Below are 22393 nucleotides of genomic sequence, written 5' to 3' on the forward strand. Positions count from 1 at the left end.
GTGTTGGTGTGGTTTGTATGGTACCAGGAACACACCCGGAAAGCCATCTCCCTCCCTGAACTCTACTTGATCTGTTTTGCATTCTCTAGACTCGCCGTCGCCACTTCCTCTCTCCTGTTAGGGCTTTGTCTGTGCTATCAATTTCCTCCCCACGAGGCTCCAGCAGCCAGCGCCCTTGAATCAAATCTCCCGTGTTTCGTCTCGTCGACTCCGCCAAAGGTGAAACAGAAAGAAGGACGGTGCTTTCTCCCCCAACAACCCACTGCCGCTCCTGGACAGCTACCTCTTTCTCCAGCAAGCTCAACACCAGAGGCATTGGGATCTAGCTTTTGTACAGTGGTCTGGTACCACGTCTACGCTCGTTTCTACAGCTTCTCCTCACAGAATTGCAGTTTCGCACTCTGGATGTCCTGGTTATTTGGTTGATCCGCACCGGCTACATCCCTTTGAACGACGACACGATTCATTTTTCTCTGAACTTACAGTATCTGAAGCTTTTTTGATTTTAAATTATGGCTAAAGACGCAACTGCGCCTGCGCAGTCGGTCACGGAGCTCAATGCCTGTGTTACCACGACCACTTCGCCCCGTCCTGTGAAGGTCAAGACGTTCCGCCAATGGGTGGTCTCTAATCAGATCGGTATGCTTGATATTAGATCTCCTTGGACTTTAAACTTTCTAGTTTCAACGTCGGCTTGCCTGCAGTGCGCTAATTGGGGCTTTACTGGTTTAGGAATTTCCCTGACAACACTCTCCATGCTATTGGCCGTCCACCATCTGTACCCTTCACTGTCGCCCTATACCACGCCGTTTTTCCAGCTCTCGTACTACCAACCCTCGCAGGGGGCTTACATCCAGGGCTGGGATGATATCTACTTCGTCATCAGCTCCGTCTTTGCTTTCACCGCGATTCGTGCCATGGCGATGGAATGGGTGTTTGTGCCCTGGGCGCAATCGCAGGGGCTGAGAAAGAAAGCGTCAATCCGCCTCGCGGAGCAGGGCTGGATGTGCCTGTACTATGCCGCTTTCTGGACCGTCGGAATGGTATGTGTTGCTCACGCCGGCTCGTAATGACCTAGCTAACTGTGGGCAGTACATTTGGTCGCAGTCGAACTACTGGATGGACTTCAAGGCTATCTGGGCTGAGTGGCCTGCGCGTGGTGTCTCTGGCTTGATGAAGTGGTACCTTCTTGCGCAGCTTGCGTTTTGGGTTCAGCAGATCTTCGTTATCAACATCGAGGAGCGGAGAAAGGATCACTATCAGATGTTGACCCACCACTTCATCACTAGCTGTCTCCTCACCTCCGCGTACGTCTACGGCTTCTATAACGTCTCCAATGTGGTCCTGACCTTGATGGACATCGTGGATCTGTTACTGCCGGTATGTCACCTTCCTTTTGTAACAATGAACAAGGCACTAATTCTCTAGATCGCCAAAATCCTCAAGTATCTAGGGTGCGAGATGCCCTGCAACGTCGCCTTTGGTGTCTTTATGGTTGTTTGGGCAATTTCTCGTCACATCATGTACCCGCTTCTCTGCTGGTCTATTTACAAGGATGTGCCCAACGTTATGCCGTGGGGCTGCTACTCAGGTGCCACTGGGGAGTTAATCTCCACCGACGGTTACCCTGACCGATACATGCACCTTTTCTCCCCTTTCCTGGACATCGACGGCCCCATCTGCATGAACCGCATGATCAAATGGATCTTCCTGTCGTCCCTGCTCGCACTCCAGGTGCTGTCCATCATCTGGTTTAGCATGGTCATCCGCGTGGCCGTGGGCGTTCTCCGCACCGGCAACGCAGAAGACACTCGCAGCGATGATGAAGGAGAGACGGAGGAGAGCGAAGTAGATTCTCTATCCAAGAGCCCCGCCAACGGCAGCGCCGTCGCAGCGGAGGTCTCGAGTGCCGAATGGCGCAGGCCCAGTAATTCCACTGTTCGACCTCGTCGAACCGATCACAAGGCACTGCTTGGCCGTATCGGATGCGAAACGCGTACCTAGCCATGCCACCTGGTTCCGTACATCTCGTCTAGTTAACGCCATCACGCTGTGGATGCTCATATCGCACATCTGATGAATCCAAAAAATATGAATACATGAAGCAAACCCGTATGTAACCGTTGTGTTTTGCGAAATTATCTCGTCACGTTTGATACCACGCACTTCGTCTCGTCTCTTCGCCTTGCTTTGTTCTGTTTTGAGTTGGCCATGTGAGCCCGGTTATGTCTTTTCTTCTATCGTCGCTTTTGTGTCACTTGTATCTTTTGTACTTTCTTCCAGAGAGGTCAACTGATTTCGATACCCCCTTTGTTCTGGCATGGGATGGGCTTGTGTACCTACTACCGAGCAGGATTCCTGCGGTAACCGAGCGGCTTTCAAAATTTCATTGTGATAAGATACTCGTCCTGTCGTGTTGACTAACTGCCATAAGCCTACGTAGTAGCATACCTGATGAGTAGCCCTGCCCTGTCCGGCTTTAGTGCGGCTATTAGTCCATGGTCTTTCGTAAGTTGACAACAACGCAATCTCAGTGTCTATTCAAAGCTTTATGCACTGTAGTTCCTCCTGAGGTATCTGTAAGGTGTTATGCTATAGCTATCGGTAGAAAAGCTCTCTCCGTCAACGGCGTCCAATTGTTAAGGCTTACCCTTGAGGCTGGGCTGCTGTACTCATCAGCCTCTGGCTCGACCTCGACAGTTCTCCAGTCTCTGTTTAGATCGGGGTTGATTGAGTCGGGCATATCCACTTTCCTCATGCAATGATTGGCTCTTGCGTATAGCAAGTTGGCGGGGCAGATCGGCCTATTTCCGGTCCATCGCTTACCTAGCTTCCTTGGTATGGAGGGTTTGACCAATGAGAGGTCTGCTTAATGTGCTTGTTCTCTGTGCTTACTGTATTGACAGCTGGGCTCAACTTCACTAGGACAAGATATCTCTACGCTTGCCCTCTTCTACTCCGATGCAACAAGTCCTGATGAGCCTGCAAATATACTGCTGCTCAGCGGGTAGTCTTTACGACCTGCCTGCTTTGAGCAATAGCACTTCAACAGTATGACAGTTTTACATTAGCAGTGAGGTTTATTTCTTTTCTTGACATTTCTTCTCAAAAGTCACAGCTGGCTGACCAGATTGGCCCTCTAGGCCATGGTTCAGGCTACTCCACATGGCGCCGACAGGAACAAATGGCGCATGCAGATGCACTGGACTACTGATCACAGAGCATAGTGATATTGCGAAACCCGTATGTCTGCCTAGCTGGTTAGAATGCTAGCTGCCTGCCAGTCTGTCTATATAGACCCTTTCCTGCCTTGTCTTGCCTTGTCTTGACTTGCTAGACTTATCTCCCTAGCTGCTCTCACACTTCGCACTGTCTTGCATGCTTCTTACTATCTACCTACATTGAAGTACTTCACACGCTTTGTCAGAAACAGCAATCTGTTAAATCATCTACACTTTGGCCTTCCAATTACGCATACTGCACCCAGAATACAGAGCCAACGAGAGCTGACAGTGAAGCCATGGCAGCACCAGCACCTTCGTACACCAAGGTCAATCACTCCGCTACATATGCCGCCATCAACCCAACTCAGCCTGGTCTCTCCACAGCGGGCAAGGTCGTGCTAGTCACTGGAGCATCCGGCGGTATTGGTCGGGCCACGGCCTCGTCCTTTGCAGCATCAGGCCCCCGAGCCCTGATCCTCCTGGGCCGACAATCCAACGCCCTTGCTGAAACAGCCAAGATTGTCCGCGCCAGCCACACAGATGTTGTGGTTCGAACGTACGAGGTCGATCTCTGCGATGCACCGAGCGTCCGTCATGCTATGGTCAACACGGGCGCCGAATTGGGCGGCATCGACATCCTCGTTCACTGCGCCGGCGTCCTCGCCCCCGTCGTTCCCCTCCTGGAAGCCCACCCAGATACGTTCCTGGACGGCTACAAGACTACCGTCGTCGGCACGCTGGTAACGGCACAGGCTGTTGTCCTGGCAAATAGGGACATTAACACCGACGAAAACAAGCCAGTCACGTTCATCAACCTCACCACGGCGGGGATCCTGTTTCCGCCGTTTCCTGGCATGGGCGCCTATGTGAGTAGTAAGATGGCTGCCGTTAAGCTCCTACAGGCCTTTGCGGCCGAGAACCCGCAGGTCCGTCTGCATAATGTGCATCCTGGGTTCCTGGAGACGGCCATGTCCGCTAAGCTGGCTGAAAAGATCACCTTGCCATATGCCTATGATGACAGTATGCATCGACCATCCTATCTTCTAACCCTGACCTAATCACTAATGATGCTTTTCTCGCAGTTTCACTCCCCGCCGACTTCCTCGTCTGGATTTCTTCCCCAGAAGCAGAGTTCCTGAAGGACAAGATCGTCTTTGCCGCTTGGGACGTCGATGAACTCAAGGCTCGCAAGAAGGAGATCCTCGGTGGTCCCCCTGGTACGGGTGAGCTCTGGCTTGGCTACCAAGGTTTTCCTCGATATATGGGCGGCCAGCCTTTGCCGGGTACACAGTAGGTATGCCACCAGTGCTCTATATGAGGACTCGCTATCGCGGGCTGCGCGAACTTTGTGCGCGAGTGTTGTGGTTGAGGATTTACATATATAGCAAGGCTATACACTCAAGGTAGCAATAATCAAGACTTTACACATTGTCATGTAGTTGTCTCTTCTCGTAGAACACTGGGCCCGGCCGCTATGAAGCCTTTCAAGGGAGGCGAGAACAGTCATACGACACCGTGATTAATAGAACACCAAGCTTCTTGCACTCAGCGCGGTACCCTTACTACTTTAATATTCAAATTGAATAGAACATGGCTCGGGGCTCGCAGCAGTGCCCGGGTTTTGATCAAGATGGAGCAAAATCGGGGCTAAATGATACCCTTGCTCATGCCAGCGAGATTCCAGATCCCACGCATGTCCTAGATGTCACCATAGAGCTAGCCAATGTGGCTTTTTGCTATCATGGTCAGGAGTTAGGGCTAGGCTGGGCCGCTGGGCCGCTGGGTAGGGGTCAACCTTTAGCTTCCTCTTTCAGGGGTCCCGACCTGAAAACTGAACAGTGTTCCCTTGTCTTCGGTCTTAGATCGCGTTTACGTAGCACGTATGCGTATTGTATTGCGATGGGAGAATGACTGACATTATGATTGCGTAGCCCTAACTCTGATTAATTATAGGACTAAAAATGGTAGGTGGCACCTGCTACCTGCACGACACAAAGCTAGGGTAGCTAGCCCTAACTACGAAATTGTGTTTCCAAAGAAGGATCTATCTGATTTCGAGTCCCCCAAGGACCTTCCTTGAATAGTTCGGTCTTCAGATTCATTCCTTGTTTTGACTATCCTCTTTTCCCGCCGAGTACATAAGTCTGTAAATTTCGGTTGTGCAGTGTGATGCGTGTTACAGTGCTTTGGCGGTGCGCTGGATCTGTTTGCATGGTTTCGGGAATCCAGGCCGTAGACAGGTCTCCTGCTCAACTATATTTTATGATCGGTCATCAGAATTCTCGTGGATATCACCGCGTGCGAGCAGAACATCCCGAATCGACCAACTCAAGTATATCACCAGCACGAGACTAAATCATGTCCAGCTCATACTATAATCGATGTGATTGCTACATCGAAAATCCTTTGGATATCCGGCAGATTCAGGATCTGGCGTTAAGGCAAGGTCGTGATTCTGTCGGCTAGCACAGCCCGCATCGCAGAGCCTAAGCAATCTCTTGCGTTGGCCGCTACTGGGCCGAGATCAGGACTAGATTCGGGGAACGTAGTAGCCGAACGAACGAGGTAGGCAGCCCGTAATTGGCCATGTCATGTTTTCCAGGTTCAACTAATATTCAGCCGCCATTTTCTCGAAGCCTGGCCAGTGCTGCCGCGATGCCTTCATCCATATCTTCATCCGGCCTTACTACTTGCTGCGCTCTCGACGGCTCATCCTGCTCCACAAAAAGACTTTCACTATCGGGTTTGCGAGACGGAGCTGCTGGGTTAGACATGGTGACATCGTCATCATGCGTGCTCATCGCAGCCAGGTCTCGTACAGTCCGTTTTGGAGCGGTTGCTCTCTTGGCCTTCTCGACACGAAAATCCTCGCGCACGGCATTGCACCATGCCTTGACCTTCTTCTCACCCCATCCCGGCACCGCGCTGATCTGCTCCGGCTGGGCATTGATAGCATTCTGCAAGCTCCCAAATGTGGATATAAGACTGGCGGCGTCGGACTTGTTGATGCTTCGAGGCGCAGTGACAAACTCGACCAGCGAGTCCTTGTAAGACTGGGCCTGTTGCGTGCGGATAGCGGTGGGCTGCGAATGTTCGCACGACTTGAAGAGTTCCAGGTAGTGCGCCGCTTCCGGGGCGGACCAGCACAGGACGAGAGTAAGGTTGTTGATGATTGATGTCTTGGATAGCTCCTTGAGGGGGTCTTCGTGGTTGGGTATGTCGACGATGATCAACAGCACACGCAGGAGATATTTCCCGGCTAGGAGCTTTATCCGCGAATAGATGTACTCCGGATGGAGTCGGTGGTATTTGAGTGATAGGAAGAGCGCACAGGTTGTGGCTCCGATGACATAGTCGGCTGGGATGTCGGCATACTCCCACTGCTGAAACTTGATATGATTTAGGATTGGGTTTCCTTTCTGTCGCGTTGACACTAGTATTCCAGAAGGCCCGGATTTGCTTGCGAGGGCCTGCGGCGTCGGCTGCTGGACTTTGGCAGCGGTTGATCTGGGCTGGACTGTAGATTGTTCCGAGCGTCGAGGAGGACCGCTGGCTTCAGTATTGAGTACTGTTTTAAATGCGTCGTCATCGCCAAATTCCTCGGCCATTGTTCCTCCAGATATGTACAGTAGAAAGGTGGTTGGAGTCGATGACGATTGAGCGTTATCTAATCGGCCTCGACTCTCACCGCCCAGGCCCAGTGGGTCAATTAAAATCAATGGGAATTTTCTGCCGCCGATTTTTTGCTCCGAAACAACTCAGAAACAAAAAGTCAGACAGTGAAGATGTCTGATTCAAGCAGCCCGGAAAAGCCCGTTGAGGCCTCCAGCGCAGCTGTAGAGGCCTCGCCTAGCAATACTACACCCCAAGAAGACGCCGCTTCCAAACCGCGCCGAGAACTCTTCATCCGATCGCTTCCCGCCTCAGCGACTACCGAAAATCTCGCCGAACACTTTTCGCAATCCTACGTGATCAAGCATGCCGTTGTTGTCATCGATCCTGCGACGAAACAGTCCAAGGGTTACGGTTTCGTGACATTCGCCGACGTCGAGGATGCCAAGGCCGCGCTGGAAGAGTTGAACGGTTCGACATTCCAGGGCAAGAAGATCAAGGTTGAATATGCGCAGCCTCGACAGCGTGTTGTCGATGAAGCTGGTGGAAAGAGTGTCCCTTCTGCTGCGGCGCTCGAGCGCAAGAAGCAGCGGGAGCAGCAGCGGGCCGATACACAGCCGCCGAAGCTGATTGTACGGAATCTGCCATGGAGTATCAAGACTCCTGATGATCTTGCGCTGCACTTCCGGAGCTTTGGCAAGGTCAAATATGTTACCCTTCCGAAGAAGGGAACTCAGTTGGCTGGTTTTGGTTTCGTTGTGCTGAGGGGGAAGAAGAACGCGGAAAAGGCCCTGGAGGCTGTGAACGGAAAGGAGGTCGATGGGAGGACGTTAGCTGTCGATTGGGCGGTGGAGAAGGAAGTTTGGGAGACTCAACAGAAGGAAGAGGAAGAGGCAGAACCAGAGGTCAAGGAAGAGTCGAGCGATGTGGATATGGAAGACGGAGGTGTTGGTTTGGATAACGGCGAGCTCGATGACGACTTGAGCGAGGACGAGGACGAGGATGACGAAATCAAGGATGAAGACGACGAAGATGAAGATGAGGAAAAGCAGGAAGAAAAGGAGGACGAGAGAAACGCATGCACGATTTTTATCCGCAACCTACCATTTACATGCGACGACGAATCCCTCTACGACCACTTCACCCAATTCGGACCCCTCAGATACGCCCGCATCGTCGTCGACCCAGAAACCGAACGGCCTCGTGGTACTGGCTTCGTCTGCTTCTGGAAGCCCGAGAACGCACAGACCTGCGTACAAGAGGCCCCCAAACATCAGGATCCACTCGCCGCGGAGAAAGAGAAGGGCAAGAAGGGAACCATCATCAAACAGTCCGTTCTGCAGAACGAGAACGCCGATCCCACGGGTCGCTACACTATCGACGGCCGTGTCCTCCAGATCAGCCGGGCCGTAAGCAAGTCCCGCGCCACACAGCTACAGGAAGAAGGTGTCTCGAAGCGACTAGTCCGAGACACCGACAAGCGCCGACTGTACCTCCTCAACGAAGGAACCATCTCGCCCAACTCGTCCCTCTACCAGAACCTTTCGCCATCGGAAATCAAGATGCGCGAAGACAGCTTCAAGCAGCGCCAGAACTTCATCCGCAAGAACCCCTCTCTCCACTTCAGTCTCACCCGTCTCTCCGTCCGCAACATCCCCCGCCACATCACATCCAAAGACCTCAAGCAGCTAGCCCGAGAAGGAATTGTCGGGTTTGCTAAGGACGCCAAGGAAGGCAAGCGCCAGCCCCTCTCGAGGGAGGAAATGGACCGCGCGTCTGATGAAATGAGGGAGGCCGAGAAGCTGCGGAAGAAGAAGGGTGTCGGTGTTGTCCGCCAGGCGAAGATTGTCTTTGAAGGCCGCGACGGAAGCAAGGTTACCGAGGACAGCGGTGCCGGTCGAAGCAGAGGTTACGGTTTCATTGAGTACTACACGCACCGACATGCGCTTATGGGTCTCCGATGGCTCAACGGGCATGCGATCAGCCCGCCGAAGAATGTCTCCGAGGACTTGAAGGATAGGAAGAAGAGGCTCATTGTTGAGTTTGCGATTGAGAATGCGCAGGTCGTTAAGCGGAGGAGTGAGCAGCAGGAGCGGGTGCGCAATTTCAAGAAGAAGGATCAGCAGGATGGCGAGGAGACTCCGCAGAAGGGCAACGCGAGGAAGAACGACAAGAGGAATGACAAGAAGAACGACCGCGACTCAGATTCTAAAGGGAAGAAGAGGAAGCGATCAGAGAGCAGTGATAAGGGCCAGGATACCGAGGAGCAAAACAAGCTTGCGAAGCGTAACCGGATTATCGCGAAGAAGAGGATGCAGCGGAAATCCCGCAAGTGAAGCCCTGGCTCTTCGAAGTTAGGCAGGGAATTACATTGCATATAGAAAAAGAGCACATGTTGAATTAATGCTGAGGGAACATACAGCTAGCTAGTTCCTTACATGATACCAATACAACCATTTGACGCTTGCGCAGGAAGAATCGTGCTATATGACTCAATTACCTTGGTAGACTCGAACATTCATGCCATACAGTGTATCACATACACGAAGACAGGATAACAGGGCTAAAGCAACATAACGAACGAGCAGAAAGTCACGAACGGGTATAAGAATAGAACTTGCAGAAGTATAATATAGCTAGGCTAGAAAGATCCTCAGTAGTTCGTCGCATCCTTTACCTTTCCCACAATGTTGTACCGCTTGCTGAAGAATGTGAACCATTCATCCAGCACCTTCTTATCCTTGTCTGCGAGGTCGTACCATTCGGGCTTGCAGTCTTCAGGCTTCAAGGATGAGCAGGCCAGGGCGCGGGAGGCATCTTTGCCGGCAAATACTGTAAATTTACATGTTAATATCTGTACGAGGCCTTTTGATGCTTGGAGATGGATGAGACTCACCCTTGTACTGCCCCTCAGGACCATAGGCAGAGTTGCGGCTCACATCAAATACGATTCCCTTGATGGCGACATAGGTAGGGCGGCTGGGATCAGTGCCTGAACCAAGTCGGAGAGCCGTCAGCTACTTGATATATATGCTTCGGGGAAATGAAAGCTCTTGGGAGGGAATCCCATAAGCTATGTCAGTGCGGAGAACGTACCGTTACACTGTGCCAGCTCCTCGAGGGTAATGGGATCGTCCTTTGGCGGATCCAGCTGAACAGGCACTTTGGGCGCGAAACGGCCAGACTCTGTACCAGTCATTGCAACGGGGAGGGTATATTCTATATGGGTTGAGAGAAGGGGGTATGTGCGGAAATGAGAGGGGGAAGGGAATGATTTATTGAATTTGTACCTATAGGTTCCTGAGAAAAATGAACGCGGGGCACGTTAAGCTAGATAAGCTAGAAAGTGGGGGAAGTTCACGTTCACAGTAGTAATCACCACCCCAGGCGGTTCGGCTTCGGGGGCCGAGAACTTGGGGGAACCGGGAGTTCCCTTGTTGCAGACTCAAGCTCTGCAGTACTGAAGTGAGGTTCTAATTAAAATATGGATTTGGGACATTCTTATAGGTTGCTCTTCTGAGGGGTTATGAGTTGGCAAGGCTGTGCCCAGACAGCCAGTCCATGTCCATCATCTCTCCCTCCAGTGCAAGCGCTACAGATTCCGACATTTTACAAGTGCACTATAAAACAGTTCCCTCTGAATATATATACTATACATATATCATGCACTGCGGGCATCCTTAAGACCAAGAGCTATTGAAGGATTGACGTCAGTCAACGTTCTGCCAGAGACGCTTATACTCGGCGTGCCACAAATGTCAAGCAGTATTTGAACCGGCTCCCCCGTCCGGTTTATGTGAGCAGACATCCTACCTCGCACAAAAATCATGTCTTTCAGTCAAACGCAGCAGTCGGAAACCCGACAACGCCAACACCTTCATGCCGATAGACCAGCCAGCGAGGGCCTTGACCCGGATAATAAATCCGGACATCGAGTTTCGGACGAGGCCGACCTGAAGCAGAATGAAATGGAGCTCTCTCATTATCTTCACTACGAAGACAACGCCTGCTTTTTCGCGCCGGACGGGCAGAATAGTTGTGCAGTGGGAGGTCCAGCTCATGCTGCGCATTCATAGGCCTCGGTACGTTGGTCATAATCTTTTGCAGTGCCTCGAGTTGCTGGCCGAAACTGAGCACAGTAGTAGAACAAGCCTGGCTGCGGTGATTTCAGGGAGTCCGTTCAGTTCAGATTCAGTCCACTCGGCCAGAGCCTAGTGGCTTGATCAGATGGACGTGATCGGCGACCAGAAGTAACTGTAGGTAATAAGCAAGGCACATATCAGCACGGCGTTACTGCATGTTGAAGTTGTGGATTTCGCGTGTTATTTTGCGATTCCTCCAGATTGAGAACAAAGTCAACTTCTCCTTGGATGATCTCGCTGGGTTGTCGCATGTTCCTTATCTTCTTGCCTATCTATGGCTGCATCCGGAAAGTTGGCAGTTGGAGATTCTCGTGGCGATCCCCTTGATGTGCTTTCTTTTCTGAATCTAATTCGCCCTTGGTGGGCCGCGATCTGTGCGATTACGCAGTATGGTTATCTTGTCTCGAAAGTGTCTGGGCCATTCTGAATTCCATTGTCGTTATCTTCACTTTTCTCTCAATCCCATGTACCTCGGCGCAACGGAGGATCCAACTTGACAGTGGGGACGCTGGTCAAAGCCATGGCCACTCGACAGTTTCTATTTGCTGAGTCGACCTGGGGAATCGGCTGCTAGCCTGCTTCCTTGCTCTTTCCGGTAAGCACCCTCTATGATACCGGTAACGCTCCGGTGATGGCTGTCGCAGTGTCGCCTGCCAGATTTTCTCCCCACGCTTGTCAAATCTATTAGATTGCTTAGCCTCTTTTTTTTTTTCCTCCGGGCTCCCTTTTCAATTGTTGTCTTCGATCATCTTTTCTGTTCCTTTTGTTTGTCGCATTCTTATTCAAATCAGCTCTCCTTTAGTACTTCCCCGCATCTACTGATCTCGAGCAATGTCTAGATCAGACCCCGAAAGTGCACCACCATATGGATCATCACCCGCCAATCGCTACGATATAGCAGCTGGAAATCTGACGAAACGGACCGTGAACCAGGGTGATTTCGCAGAAAAGAATGCAGTGATAGATAACCGCGAGGAGTCCATTGAGGAGGGGTCGAAGCCGGTCTATGACCATACACACCGGAGACTCAAACCCAGGCATGTTCAACTCATCGGCATTGGTGGTACAATCGGCACTGCATTGTATGTTCAGATTGGACAAACGTTGGCGAAAGGCGGTCCTGGGAGCCTCTTCATAGCATACACATTATGGTAAGTCTTCTCGCCTTGCTGCTCCCAATCCGGTCCCCATCTGGAGCGCCCCATTAGGGTTGCGCACATTTACTTGTGAGATCAGGAATGAAATGGACTTGAAGCAATCCAGTTTCCTGGATTGTGGTTCTGCGATCTACCAGCCCGTCATCTTGGTTGCGCTATTTTTGTTCTTGCGTGGCTCTGCTACCTTCTAGAAAGGCTTCAAAATCTTATACTTTTCTTACTTATAGGTGTACGGTTATCTTATGTATAACTGTTTGTACGAAGCCCCCTTCCTTATGAACAATATCCATCACCGCCAGCAACAGTACCTTCTCCCAAAGCACATGATGCAGATCTACCCAATGCGCCATTGCCCAGTTGCAGCCTTTGATCTAACCCAATGGATACAATGTCACTGGGGGATAAGTTACTAAGACGCACGTACTAGGTCTGGCCGAGATGGTCACATACTTGCCAATTTCGTCGCCTTTTATCCGTTTCGCTGGGCGCTACGTTGATGATGCCTTTGGAGTTGCTGCTGGCTACAATTTCTTCGTCTTCGAAGCTGCCATGGTGCCTATGGAAGTTACTGGTAACTCATTTCTGACCATGGTCCAATTCAGCACGGCTAACGCCATCCAGCATGCAGCTTGCTTATACATTATTGGACCAATGCGATTCCTCTTGCAGCGATATTTGCTATTATACTCGTCCTCTTTGCGTGCGTCTGCCGAGGCTGAAACTCTTCGCATACTAACTCCTGCCAGGTTTCTCAACGTTTTCGCAGTGAAATGGTATGGAGAATCTGAGTTCTGGCTCGCCTCTAGTAAAGTCCTACTCAGTGTGGGCTTGATTCTGTTCACGTTTATAACAATGGTGGGCGGCAATCCAATCAACGATCGATTTGGCTTTAGGTACTGGAACGAGCCCGGTGCATTCGCGGAGCACTACAAGGAAGGCGACCTTGGAAGGTGGCTAGGTTTCCTCGCTTGCTTGATCAATGCCAGTTTCACAATTGCAGGACCGGATTACATTTCCATGGCTGCTGGTGAATCCGTCAATCCCCGAGGAAACTTGCCAAAAGCGTACAATGGGATGTTTTACCGTCTCACTGCATTCTTCGTCCTTGGAGCGCTTTGCGTGGGGATCCTTGTCCCCTACAACGACAAGACCATGTCCAATGCCTTTGATAACGATGCACCTGGAGCCGCAGCATCACCATATGTAATCGCAATGGATCGTCTTGGCATCCCCGTTCTACCACACATCGTCAATGCAATGATTCTACTCGCTGTATTCAGCGCGGGCAATAGCTACGTTTACTGCGGCAGCAGAACCTTGTACGGACTTGCCCTTGATGGTAAAGCCCCGCAGCTGTTCGCCAAATGCACATCATCTGGAGTGCCCATTTACTGCGTGATAGCTGTGCTCTTGATCGGGCTTATCTCTTTTCTTCAAGTCTCGAACAGCGCATCAGTAGTACTGAACTGGATCATCAGTCTGGTATGTTATCTCCTAAATCGAACGCAACCATGGTCTGACAAGGTTACAGGTCACCGCATCACAACTCATCAATTTCTCTGTTATTACGTTTACATATACCCGTTTCCGCAAAGCACTCATCGCACAAGGTATCCCCCGCGAGTCTCTTCCCTACCAAAGCTTAGGCCAGCCGTACGTTGCGTACGTTGCGCTGGTGGCAACAACGGTCATGGCATTCGTTGGCGGCTACGAGGTCTTCTTGCCAGGTAACTGGGACGTACCGACATTCCTCTTCTCGTACACAATGATCGGCGTCTTCCCTGTGATATACATCGGCTGGAAGCTCATCCACAGGACATCCATTCGAAAACCTGAAGAGGTCGATCTCGTCACGGGTGTTGACGAGATTGAGGAGTACACAAGGAACTATGTACCAGAGACAGCAAGGTGTGTTGATCTTCTAAATATGCTGTTGATTTGCAATATTCTAACAAGCTCAGCAATCCTCTGTCAAGATTCGGCGACTGGCTATTCAGTTGAATTGTCAAAATCGACCTCGTCCCCAACAATATAGAACATTCAGAACTTGAAGCTTTATGGTAGATTATGATAACGAGTCAACGCCCCGCATGCATCCAATGTAATCAATTATATACAGTGCTCGTAAAATCACCACGCTTGCTTGCAATTACCATATCACAGTTTATAATCCACACCCTCTAGTACCCCAATTATCCTCACAGCATATGCCTAAATCCCACTCACTCAGCCTTCTCCCCTTCTTGAGGCTGACCGAGAGCTTGCCCCTGAGCCTTCAACTTCTCCATCCGCTCCTTATTCCTCTTCCCAAGGACCCTCAGCGTATTCCGCTTCTCGATCTCCGTCATCTGCGCCCAGTTCCCGATCCGCGCGAGCGTGCCATCCGTGTTAACGACTAACGGACCAAGGTGGTCTAACTTCACCCCATCACCATTGACATCGAGTTGAGTGGTATCAGAAGCGGAGGATGCGTCAGGGAGCGCGAGGATGGGTTTCTTCTCGGAGCTCTGGTCTTGTTCCTGGTTTTGGGGATGCGGTTGTTCTGGGTTCGAGTTCTGTGCGGACATTGTGGAGTAGTTGTGCGATGTTTTCGCGAGGGATGCGTAGGGGTAGGAGTAGAGGTTTGTTGCGTGACACTGGGCGAAGAGGTGCGATGCGGGGGATTGGGATTTCGATAGGGTGTTTGTGAAGCTTGATGTCGCTGTTGCTGTCGCAGTTCGGAGACCGAGCAGGAGGTTGAGGAGGGTTGTTGCGCGGGACATGCGCATGTTATGGCTTCTTTATTTTGGGGGAATGAGGAGCGTTGCGTTGGTCTAGTCGTTGGGATGATGTAGTGGTTAAGATGGGGAAAGGTGTTGTTCTGGAATTTTCGCCGCGGTGTCGGCCGACGTTCTAGAAGTTGCGGGACTATGCATATACCTCGAAACCTGAACTATGGGGTAGTTGTCGAGTTGAGTTTATCTTATATCATAAAATTACTTCTTGTTTATGATTTTGATACTACTTATGACGGCTGCAAGGACCGCTGCAAAGATCAGATGCTACATTAAGTGGCGGCTATACACCCTCTGGCCTGCATATAAGAAAGGCCAGGTAGCCACCGTGCAGCGATTAGGCCATGGTTCTATAAGTCTCTTAGGTCCTTTAAAAATAGTATTAAAGCACTATAACCTTACATGCTTATAGGCTTGGGACCATGTCCAATTCATAGTACGGAGTAGACAATTTATGTTATGGACATGGTCGATAACATGCTTACGCCGTAGATACTCTAACAGGTGGATCTTCCTTGTATGCAGGCCAGAGGGTGTACATCTTAAATTCCGATATGTATTACTTCATGGTTGGTCTAGTTAGCGGAACCACCAATTGACCTGGGAATATCAGCATAGATACTACTGTGCAATGCAAACAACTTACTGAGGCTGTTACGCTTTCGCCCATCCCCTTAATACTATGCCACCATCCTGTAGGGATGAATAGCCCATCGCCCGCCTCGAGCTCTGCTTCAAACCCTTGGTAGGTTTGGCCGGATGCGTCTTTCACATCATTCCATACAGCTTGTTCCAGCAAAGCTCTCTCCCGCCCCTGCATCATCTCATCGCCTCGAAAAGCGGCCGCCTCTCTACCCCCGCTTCGGTTTAATTGTCCGCGCACATGTGAGAAGACCACCTGCCCGTCCCGGGGCGCTAGCAGCCGCACAGTCTTGCGCCCGGCAAGTTGGACAAACAGGTTAGGGTTTGGGTCCCGGTGCAGAGGCGTGTAGGTTGGAGGGTATCCAATCCATACGTTTGTATCATAAACATCGCCCTTCCCGGCTGTCGCTACTATTGAAGGCGTCGGGAAATCGTCACGGAGGATCTGCGGGAGGTCAAGGAGTTGGCACTGCGCCAGGTATAGACGAGATTGGGCGTGCGATGAAGATTCAGCCTCGCGGATCCATTGGAGGAAGAGACTTAGCGGCGCGTGAAATTTGCGGAAGCTAATTTCTGAATCGCTCGCTTCTATACTCTCGGGGTTCGGGGCGGATTGCTGGGATTGCGTGAGTTCCAGAGGAACAAGAGCCTCTGCGCCATGTGCCGCCAGGTATTCGGTGTTCAGCCGCGAGATGCCGGAGTGGTGAAACCACCGCTCAAAGGCGGGAAGGTCGCAAAAGGATCGGCGTGGAAGAAGGACAGGTTGCTCTGGAATAAAGTATTCCTCGCGGAATGCGTTTATGTTGGCATCTTCAAGGACCTCCAAGGGCTTGTAGTGGGAATGCGCGGAAGATTTGAGACGTCTGAGTTGGCTGGAATGGGAGATGACTATCGATAGCCGTTGAGCTCGGACACGAGCATTAGTGAACAGAAGCCATTTCTGAAGTTTCATTAGACAGCCGCGTGCTTGTCGCAAGTTGTTGAATGAACAGCTGAAGGGATAGAATCGTGACACCATGAGGTACTAATTTGGGACTTGGTCGATGCGGGGTCGGGTTTGACCGGGCACGTGCTTCGGTACACCCTGTTTATCCACCTGTAGCTTAAAAGTTTCGAGGCCCATGAGATATGCCGGATTGCTGTTGATTGCGGTACGAGATACTTTATAATTATGGAATATAAGTATAAGTAGGATTAGAGGGTATGAAACTTTGGCGTGCCCTTTATGTATTTTGGTTGTCGAGGGATCCTGAATCTGCGTCCATACTTCTGCACCCTTTCGGATCACAAAAAGCAACGAATACCACAGGCGAACCAGCCCGAATATACTATCTTAGTCTACTTGAAGACATGATGCTCTACATAGGTAATAACTCATTGCTTTTCAGTCAATGCACGGAATGGACTGTAGACCATGGACTTGTTAGCAGAAGGTAGACATGTTTTGGTACTCAGAGCCATATATAGAACCTAGCACATTGCAGTCTACATACGCATGCTAAAGTCAATTGGTTATATCTTCCCCGTCATTAGCCGCCGGCTGGAGCGAGATGCCAGAGTTATATCCATTATCCGGAGGGAGCATGCACCAGGGTGGATCTGGGGAGCGGACTTACCCCGCTGCTCAAGACCAACCGTGGAATATCTCCGCACTTTCTCTTGACCTCCTACACGCCACCCCCGGATCAAATCATCCGAGTTGGACTGCAGTATGGACTCAGAGCCCCCTCAGGTAGATGCAACGCGGTCGCAAGCTTCTCCCGGAGAGCAAACAGACGCTCCGGCTGTAGACAGTGCAAAGAGAAAGGCGGAACAGGCCCCGGCCGGGCAGACGCGCTCAAAAAGGAACCGATACATATCAATAGCCTGGTATGCCCCCTCCCTTCAACCCCTTTGCAGCTTTAGCTAAAAGGTCTTCAGCAATGAATGTAAGCGAAGGAAGATCAAGTGTAATGGAAATCAGCCATGCAACCGATGCGGCCATCTCAAGCTGGAATGTTCGTCCCCGAGATGATGCTTGGTTCAATCGCTGACCAAATCCAGGCCGATACGCACCAAACTGCTGCAATAACAACTTCAAGGACTCCGAGTATGCTCTATCAGTATCAATATGAGGCACTACAGCTAATTAAGAACCCATCTAGGGAGTTTCTATCAATGAAAAGAGAGATTTCCAAACTGCAGGATCAAGTAACTAGCCTCTTCAGCAATATTAGTGAACTACGCGCGCAAAGGGCTACGTTTGATACGCCATCATTTGACAACTTCTCTCGTGATGGGTCGGTTCTTACACCCATGCATCCCCCAACAAGCAAGCCTCGCCTGAAGCACGCTCGATTTCATGGCCCTACCAGCTCGGCTTTCAACTTTGACGTTGCTCGATCAAGCCTTCAACATATGGGCATTGCGCCTGTTGAAGAGGCCATACCGGATGACCTGACCACGGCCCATGCTACGCCGACAGGGTCACCTCCTTCTGTGCTGCCAGCTCAGCCCATGCACCCATCGAAAGACCCCATCTGGGCAGTTAAGAAAGACGAGGCGTTGCGGCTCTGTCGAGTATACGAGGAGGAAATTGGTATTATGTATCCCCTTGTCGACATTGATCACGTTATTCAACAAGTCACTTTGCTTTATACCTTTATGGAGGCGGCAATGCGAACCGGACTTATGCACCAGGGTCTGGCAGGTGCGGATGGCCTCGAAGATGATAGCACAAGTTTAATCAAGCTTATCCTTGCCACTACCCTCATCGTGGAAGGTGGCGGGCGGAGCGAGCTCGGTCGACGGCTATATATGAACGTGAAGCCGGTTGTTGAGTCCAAGATATGGGATACGCTAGACGTCAAAACTATTCAGCTCCTGGGACTCATGGTTAGTATCGTCCGTCTTACTGTGTAGACTCCCACTGATGAAACAGGCGACATATCACTTTCATACGGACGAGGATGCCTTGGCTTATCGGATCATTGGCGTGGCCTCTCGCATGTGCCTTGAGATGGGACTACATAGAAGAGATGCATTGGCCAAGTATTTTCCCGATGAAGCACAGTGGCCCGAGATCGTCAGAATATTCTGGTCGATTTACTCGTTGGACCGACGGTGGAGTTTTGGTACGGGGTTGCCGTTCTCAATTCATGACGAAGACATTGACCAAATGGAACCAGTAAGATACCTCAACCTTCCTAAGCCACCTTACTTATATATCTTAGGATCCATCGATGCAGTACTTGCGTTGCATGATTACGTATAATCGCATCAGCTCGAAGGTGTGGTACTCCGGTTTAGGCTCAGATGGAGCAACAGACATACGTCGGGATGAGATCGGATACTTGGACTATCAGGTCCTTCAATGGTATAAGCAGATTCCGGAATCTCTCAAGTTTTATCCGGGCGAATCACCGAGACAAAGTGAAACGGCAAGCCGAGGCATTAGAAGATTGCGCATACTTTTGTATCTGCGCATGAACCAATTGCGGACTCTGATATATCGGCCGGTTCTGCATTCTGCCGCTAGCATTGCCGAAGACAAAGGACATGCTCAGACGGTGGTGGATGTCGCTAAGGACACGGTCCGTATTCTCACCCGACTCAACCAAACCTCCGACATATATCGCACACAGCAAATCACCTTCAATTACTTCCTCGTTGCCGCCTTGGCAGTTCTGTTCCTGGCCGTCTGCCATGCACCGAATGAGTTCAATCGTCAGGTACGAGATGAATTTTACTTGGCGCTAGATCTTGTCAACGGGTTCAGCACAAAGTCATACGTTTCAAAACGCTTATGGAAGACGATCAAAGGTCTGAGACAAACTGGTGAGAGACTGGGCGTTCTTGCACGCCCTTATGGACCAGACGTCAATGACCCGCACTCGTCGGCCGCTGTTGCAATGGCCGGCTTGGCTGGCCATCCAATGGAAGATCTGTCAGTTTACGGTACTTTGAATGGGATGGGTGAACTAGGGAATAGCCCTTTGAATGGACTACAGATGAGCCATGAGCTCACAGCACTATTTGAGGCGGTCGGGGGCTTTGGAAACTTTATGGGCCCGACCGCAGCCGATGGGATGAATGGTTTCATCGGTCACGAAGGTGAGCTTCAGAATACTGGAGAAGGACTGTCAGGCGTGCTGGGGGACGAAGGTGAATTTGCACGCGTGATACGTGACCTATTCTGACCTGCTACGACTGATGCTACTTGTACTGTTTTTCGACAAGATACCCATGTTTAGCACTTATCTATTCAAGCTCGTTCTCAATATGTATACTTCGTAGTACTGTCAGGCAGCAATCGAGCCCGAGGCAGGAATTATCACGTGACTGACTAGCCTCTTGCTCTTTTACCTCTGGTAGTATCTCAGCTGCTCAATCCCTCCTTAAGACCACATCTACAATGGCGATTTGAGTAATCGGTCTTCTAAATCTCGTCTATGTCCCAATTAGGCGAACGCCTGCATTTCGTTCTACAATATCGTGTTACGCTGGACATTGCCCACCGCCCCACGAGGCTAATTCGGAGGTCCGTCCAACCTCCGTCGATCGATCGCCTCACCAACCCGCAACGAAAAATTCACCCCTCAACGTACGTCTATCGCGCTTTTCCGTTAGCTGCCCGGAATTGAAGGAGTCATACCTCGAGGCTTCTCTTTGCGTGGACATTTGATCAGTGTCAAATTCTGGGGTACTTCAGCGGAGGATCGCGTCAACGCTCAGCCATCGCACAACAGCACCGGTCCCGCACATTGACATGACCCCTCGGCTTATCAGGAGGAAACCATCACTCTTCTGACAGCACCAAGCCTGGCCCGCGCACACTATCTCCGCTTTCCTCTATCAGGCTCCTTCTTGCTCTCTTGCTTCTCGTTCTTCCCCGCTTAGACTAGGGTAGAGGAGAATCAGGAGTTTGAGACTCGTGGAAATTGGCTGTTGGTCTCCTGGTCTCCCACGGAGCGCTACTCGACTTGATTTGTCGATTTTCTAATTGAATTCCAGCACCGTGTCGAGAGAAGTAGGCTCGGCGTTGGCCGACGGCCTCGATAGGCTGGATCTGAGTCAACTGTCTGAATCAACACCGTCCTCAACTGTCCCTTCAGACTCTTTCGATATGTCGTCGTCCGATGGCGCCCCGGAGTCATGGATCTCCTCATTTTGTCAGCTCATGGGCCACGAGTTCTTTGCGGAGGTTTCGGAGGACTTTATCGAAGACGACTTTAACCTGACCGGGCTGCAGTCCCAGGTGCCGATGTACAAGGAAGCTTTGGAGATGATTTTGGACGTAGAACCGGAAGAGGACGAAGATGAAGAGGAAGATGAGGACGAGGAAGAAGACGAGGACGAGATACTTGGTGATGAAAAACCGCCCGGCTATCGAAGGGAGCGCAGACACACGAGGGTTGCAAGCGATTTGAGTGTGATTGAGAGCTCGGCGGAGCTGCTCTACGGTTTGATTCATCAACGGTACATTACTTCTCGGCCCGGTATCCAGCAGATGCTGGAGAAGTACGAGCTGCAGCATTTCGGCGTCTGCCCGCGAGTGTACTGTAATGGATGCAAAGTGTTGCCCGTGGGCCGTTCGGATACTCCAGGCCAAGAGACCGTGAAACTCTTCTGCCCAAGTTGCCAGGATCTTTATACTCCCCCCAACAGCCGCTTCCACTCTGTTGATGGTGCCTTTTTCGGTACCACATTCGGTTGCTTGTTCTTCATGACGTTCCCTGATCTGGAGATCGGGCCCCGTTTCGATGCCCCCTTATCTACTCTCTCACCGACGCGCTCAGCCTCTTTCCCCTCGACTGCCACGACTACGACCACTACTTCAGCGGGTACGAGCAACCAGGCTACATCTGATACCCCTCGTCCTGTGTATCCGATAGAGCTCAATGGCATGCGGACAGTCAACTTCTGTCCCGGCTTGGGAGAAGGCAGACTGTACGAGTCGCGCATCTATGGTTTCCGAATTTCAGAGCGATCGAGGTCTGGTCCACGCATGAAGTGGCTGCGGATGAAGCCAGCAGATATCCTTGAGCTGGACGAGATGTCTTATTTCAAGACGTTACAAAATTACGATGATGATGGGGACGCAGATATGGGAGGCGAGAAGGCGCAAAATGCTGACGCGGCTATCGCGCAACGGAAAAAGGCTCCGATGCGGCGGCGACGGTACAACCCAGATCAGATGAACATAAACGGGGTGGAGGGTTGATTCATTCGTTACTTCGATTACTGCATCATGTCTACATATCGTTCTCTTCTTTGCAGGTTAACTACGAACACAGTTTTATTCTGCAAACGCCTTTCTTTTTCTTGCTACTTTCTTCAGTCTAGTGTTTTGTGCTTTCCAACCGCATCAAGGCGTCTTGCGTCATCTTAACCTTAATCAATACATGAGCGGATCCCTGGCACAGCGCTTATATCATGGAAGTCAACTACACGCGATTTCGGTCACATTTTCTATTGCTGTATATCATGCAAGGCGCAGAGTATCTCTCTATTCTTTCCTTTACGCGTTGCATGAGTATCCTCGTAGTTGTCTAGGGTTGAGGCAGAACAGCCTACCGAGGTGAGTAGCTCCTTCCCAAGTTGCAGAAGCGCACGTAACTGGGGGTTCCTGTAATCCGAATAGCCTTCACGGTCTCTTAGTGTTCCCACGACCAATCAAGAGTTTCCTGCTGCAATAAGTGCTTGTATTTCCCAGTCCCCTCGTCCCAAGAACGCTAGTTGACTCCGATATCTAGACATCACTACATTGAGATTTAGACAAAGTAGCCCGATACGCTGGCTCTATACCTAATGCAGTGCAAGGCAGCACGAGCAAAATGATATCTAGAGGAGTGTTGTTCCAG

General features: G+C 50.9%; 11 protein-coding genes across 11 annotated transcripts; 7 read left to right on the forward strand and 4 right to left on the reverse strand.

Moving 5' to 3' along the window:
- The first annotated feature begins 42 nt into the window (after positions 1-42).
- Positions 43-2402, forward strand: BDW74DRAFT_163929 (putative longevity-assurance protein (LAC1)). The gene is made up of 4 exons (XM_073726178.1): positions 43-639; positions 733-1043; positions 1093-1380; positions 1429-2402. The coding sequence occupies exons 1-4, from the start codon at positions 513-515 to the stop codon at positions 2002-2004; spliced, it is 1302 nt and encodes a 433-aa protein (XP_073577863.1). The 5' UTR covers positions 43-512; the 3' UTR covers positions 2005-2402.
- An 845-nt stretch (positions 2403-3247) lies between these two features.
- BDW74DRAFT_163930 (SDR family NAD(P)-dependent oxidoreductase) lies at positions 3248-4329 on the forward strand. Its single transcript, XM_073726179.1, has one exon. The coding sequence runs from the start codon at positions 3521-3523 to the stop codon at positions 4280-4282; it is 762 nt and encodes a 253-aa protein (XP_073577864.1). The 5' UTR covers positions 3248-3520; the 3' UTR covers positions 4283-4329.
- A 1380-nt stretch (positions 4330-5709) lies between these two features.
- BDW74DRAFT_189516 (DNA repair protein RAD10) lies at positions 5710-6832 on the reverse strand (the record flags this gene model as incomplete). The annotated part of the gene is made up of 1 exon (XM_073731991.1): positions 5710-6832. The coding sequence occupies one exon, from the start codon at positions 6830-6832 to the stop codon at positions 5840-5842; it is 993 nt and encodes a 330-aa protein (XP_073577865.1). The 3' UTR covers positions 5710-5839.
- A 166-nt stretch (positions 6833-6998) lies between these two features.
- BDW74DRAFT_118754 (mRNA-binding ribosome biosynthesis protein NOP4) lies at positions 6999-9493 on the forward strand. Its single transcript, XM_073721957.1, has one exon. The coding sequence runs from the start codon at positions 7010-7012 to the stop codon at positions 9170-9172; it is 2163 nt and encodes a 720-aa protein (XP_073577866.1). The 5' UTR covers positions 6999-7009; the 3' UTR covers positions 9173-9493.
- On the reverse strand, positions 9331-10123 carry BDW74DRAFT_118749 (putative progesterone binding protein). Its single transcript, XM_073721956.1, has 3 exons — positions 9933-10123; positions 9733-9828; positions 9331-9668 (listed from the first exon to the last, which is right to left on the reverse strand). The coding sequence occupies exons 1-3, from the start codon at positions 10033-10035 to the stop codon at positions 9490-9492; spliced, it is 378 nt and encodes a 125-aa protein (XP_073577867.1). The 5' UTR covers positions 10036-10123; the 3' UTR covers positions 9331-9489.
- Positions 10124-11637: 1514 nt separating this feature from the next.
- BDW74DRAFT_118768 (uncharacterized protein) lies at positions 11638-12494 on the forward strand. Its single transcript, XM_073721959.1, has 2 exons — positions 11638-12129; positions 12363-12494. Exons 1-2 carry the CDS (start codon positions 11810-11812, stop codon positions 12412-12414), a joined length of 372 nt encoding a protein of 123 aa, XP_073577868.1. The 5' UTR covers positions 11638-11809; the 3' UTR covers positions 12415-12494.
- On the forward strand, positions 12495-14247 carry BDW74DRAFT_118769 (uncharacterized protein). Its single transcript, XM_073721960.1, has 5 exons — positions 12495-12706; positions 12757-12835; positions 12882-13617; positions 13667-14043; positions 14097-14247. Exons 1-5 carry the CDS (start codon positions 12574-12576, stop codon positions 14134-14136), a joined length of 1365 nt encoding a protein of 454 aa, XP_073577869.1. The 5' UTR covers positions 12495-12573; the 3' UTR covers positions 14137-14247.
- On the reverse strand, positions 14248-15038 carry BDW74DRAFT_118757 (uncharacterized protein). Its single transcript, XM_073721958.1, has one exon. It carries the CDS (start codon positions 14901-14903, stop codon positions 14358-14360), a length of 546 nt encoding a protein of 181 aa, XP_073577870.1. The 5' UTR covers positions 14904-15038; the 3' UTR covers positions 14248-14357.
- A 314-nt stretch (positions 15039-15352) lies between these two features.
- On the reverse strand, positions 15353-16557 carry BDW74DRAFT_163940 (putative JmjC domain protein). Its single transcript, XM_073726180.1, has 2 exons — positions 15556-16557; positions 15353-15509 (listed from the first exon to the last, which is right to left on the reverse strand). Exons 1-2 carry the CDS (start codon positions 16501-16503, stop codon positions 15489-15491), a joined length of 969 nt encoding a protein of 322 aa, XP_073577871.1. The 5' UTR covers positions 16504-16557; the 3' UTR covers positions 15353-15488.
- A 705-nt stretch (positions 16558-17262) lies between these two features.
- BDW74DRAFT_189518 (transcription factor domain-containing protein) lies at positions 17263-19804 on the forward strand (the record flags this gene model as incomplete). Its single annotated transcript, XM_073731992.1, has 5 exons — positions 17263-17420; positions 17472-17552; positions 17696-18425; positions 18472-18717; positions 18764-19804. The coding sequence occupies 5 exons, from the start codon at positions 17263-17265 to the stop codon at positions 19727-19729; spliced, it is 2181 nt and encodes a 726-aa protein (XP_073577872.1). The 3' UTR covers positions 19730-19804.
- A 610-nt stretch (positions 19805-20414) lies between these two features.
- Positions 20415-21844, forward strand: BDW74DRAFT_118799 (casein kinase II subunit beta). The gene has a single exon (XM_073721961.1). It carries the CDS (start codon positions 20656-20658, stop codon positions 21751-21753), a length of 1098 nt encoding a protein of 365 aa, XP_073577873.1. The 5' UTR covers positions 20415-20655; the 3' UTR covers positions 21754-21844.
- Positions 21845-22393: the final 549 nt, after the last annotated feature.

Source organism: Aspergillus multicolor, assembly GCF_047715735.1.
Source record: "Aspergillus multicolor strain CBS 133.54 unplaced genomic scaffold BDW74scaffold_54, whole genome shotgun sequence".
NCBI classification, from domain to species: domain Eukaryota; kingdom Fungi; phylum Ascomycota; class Eurotiomycetes; order Eurotiales; family Aspergillaceae; genus Aspergillus; species Aspergillus multicolor.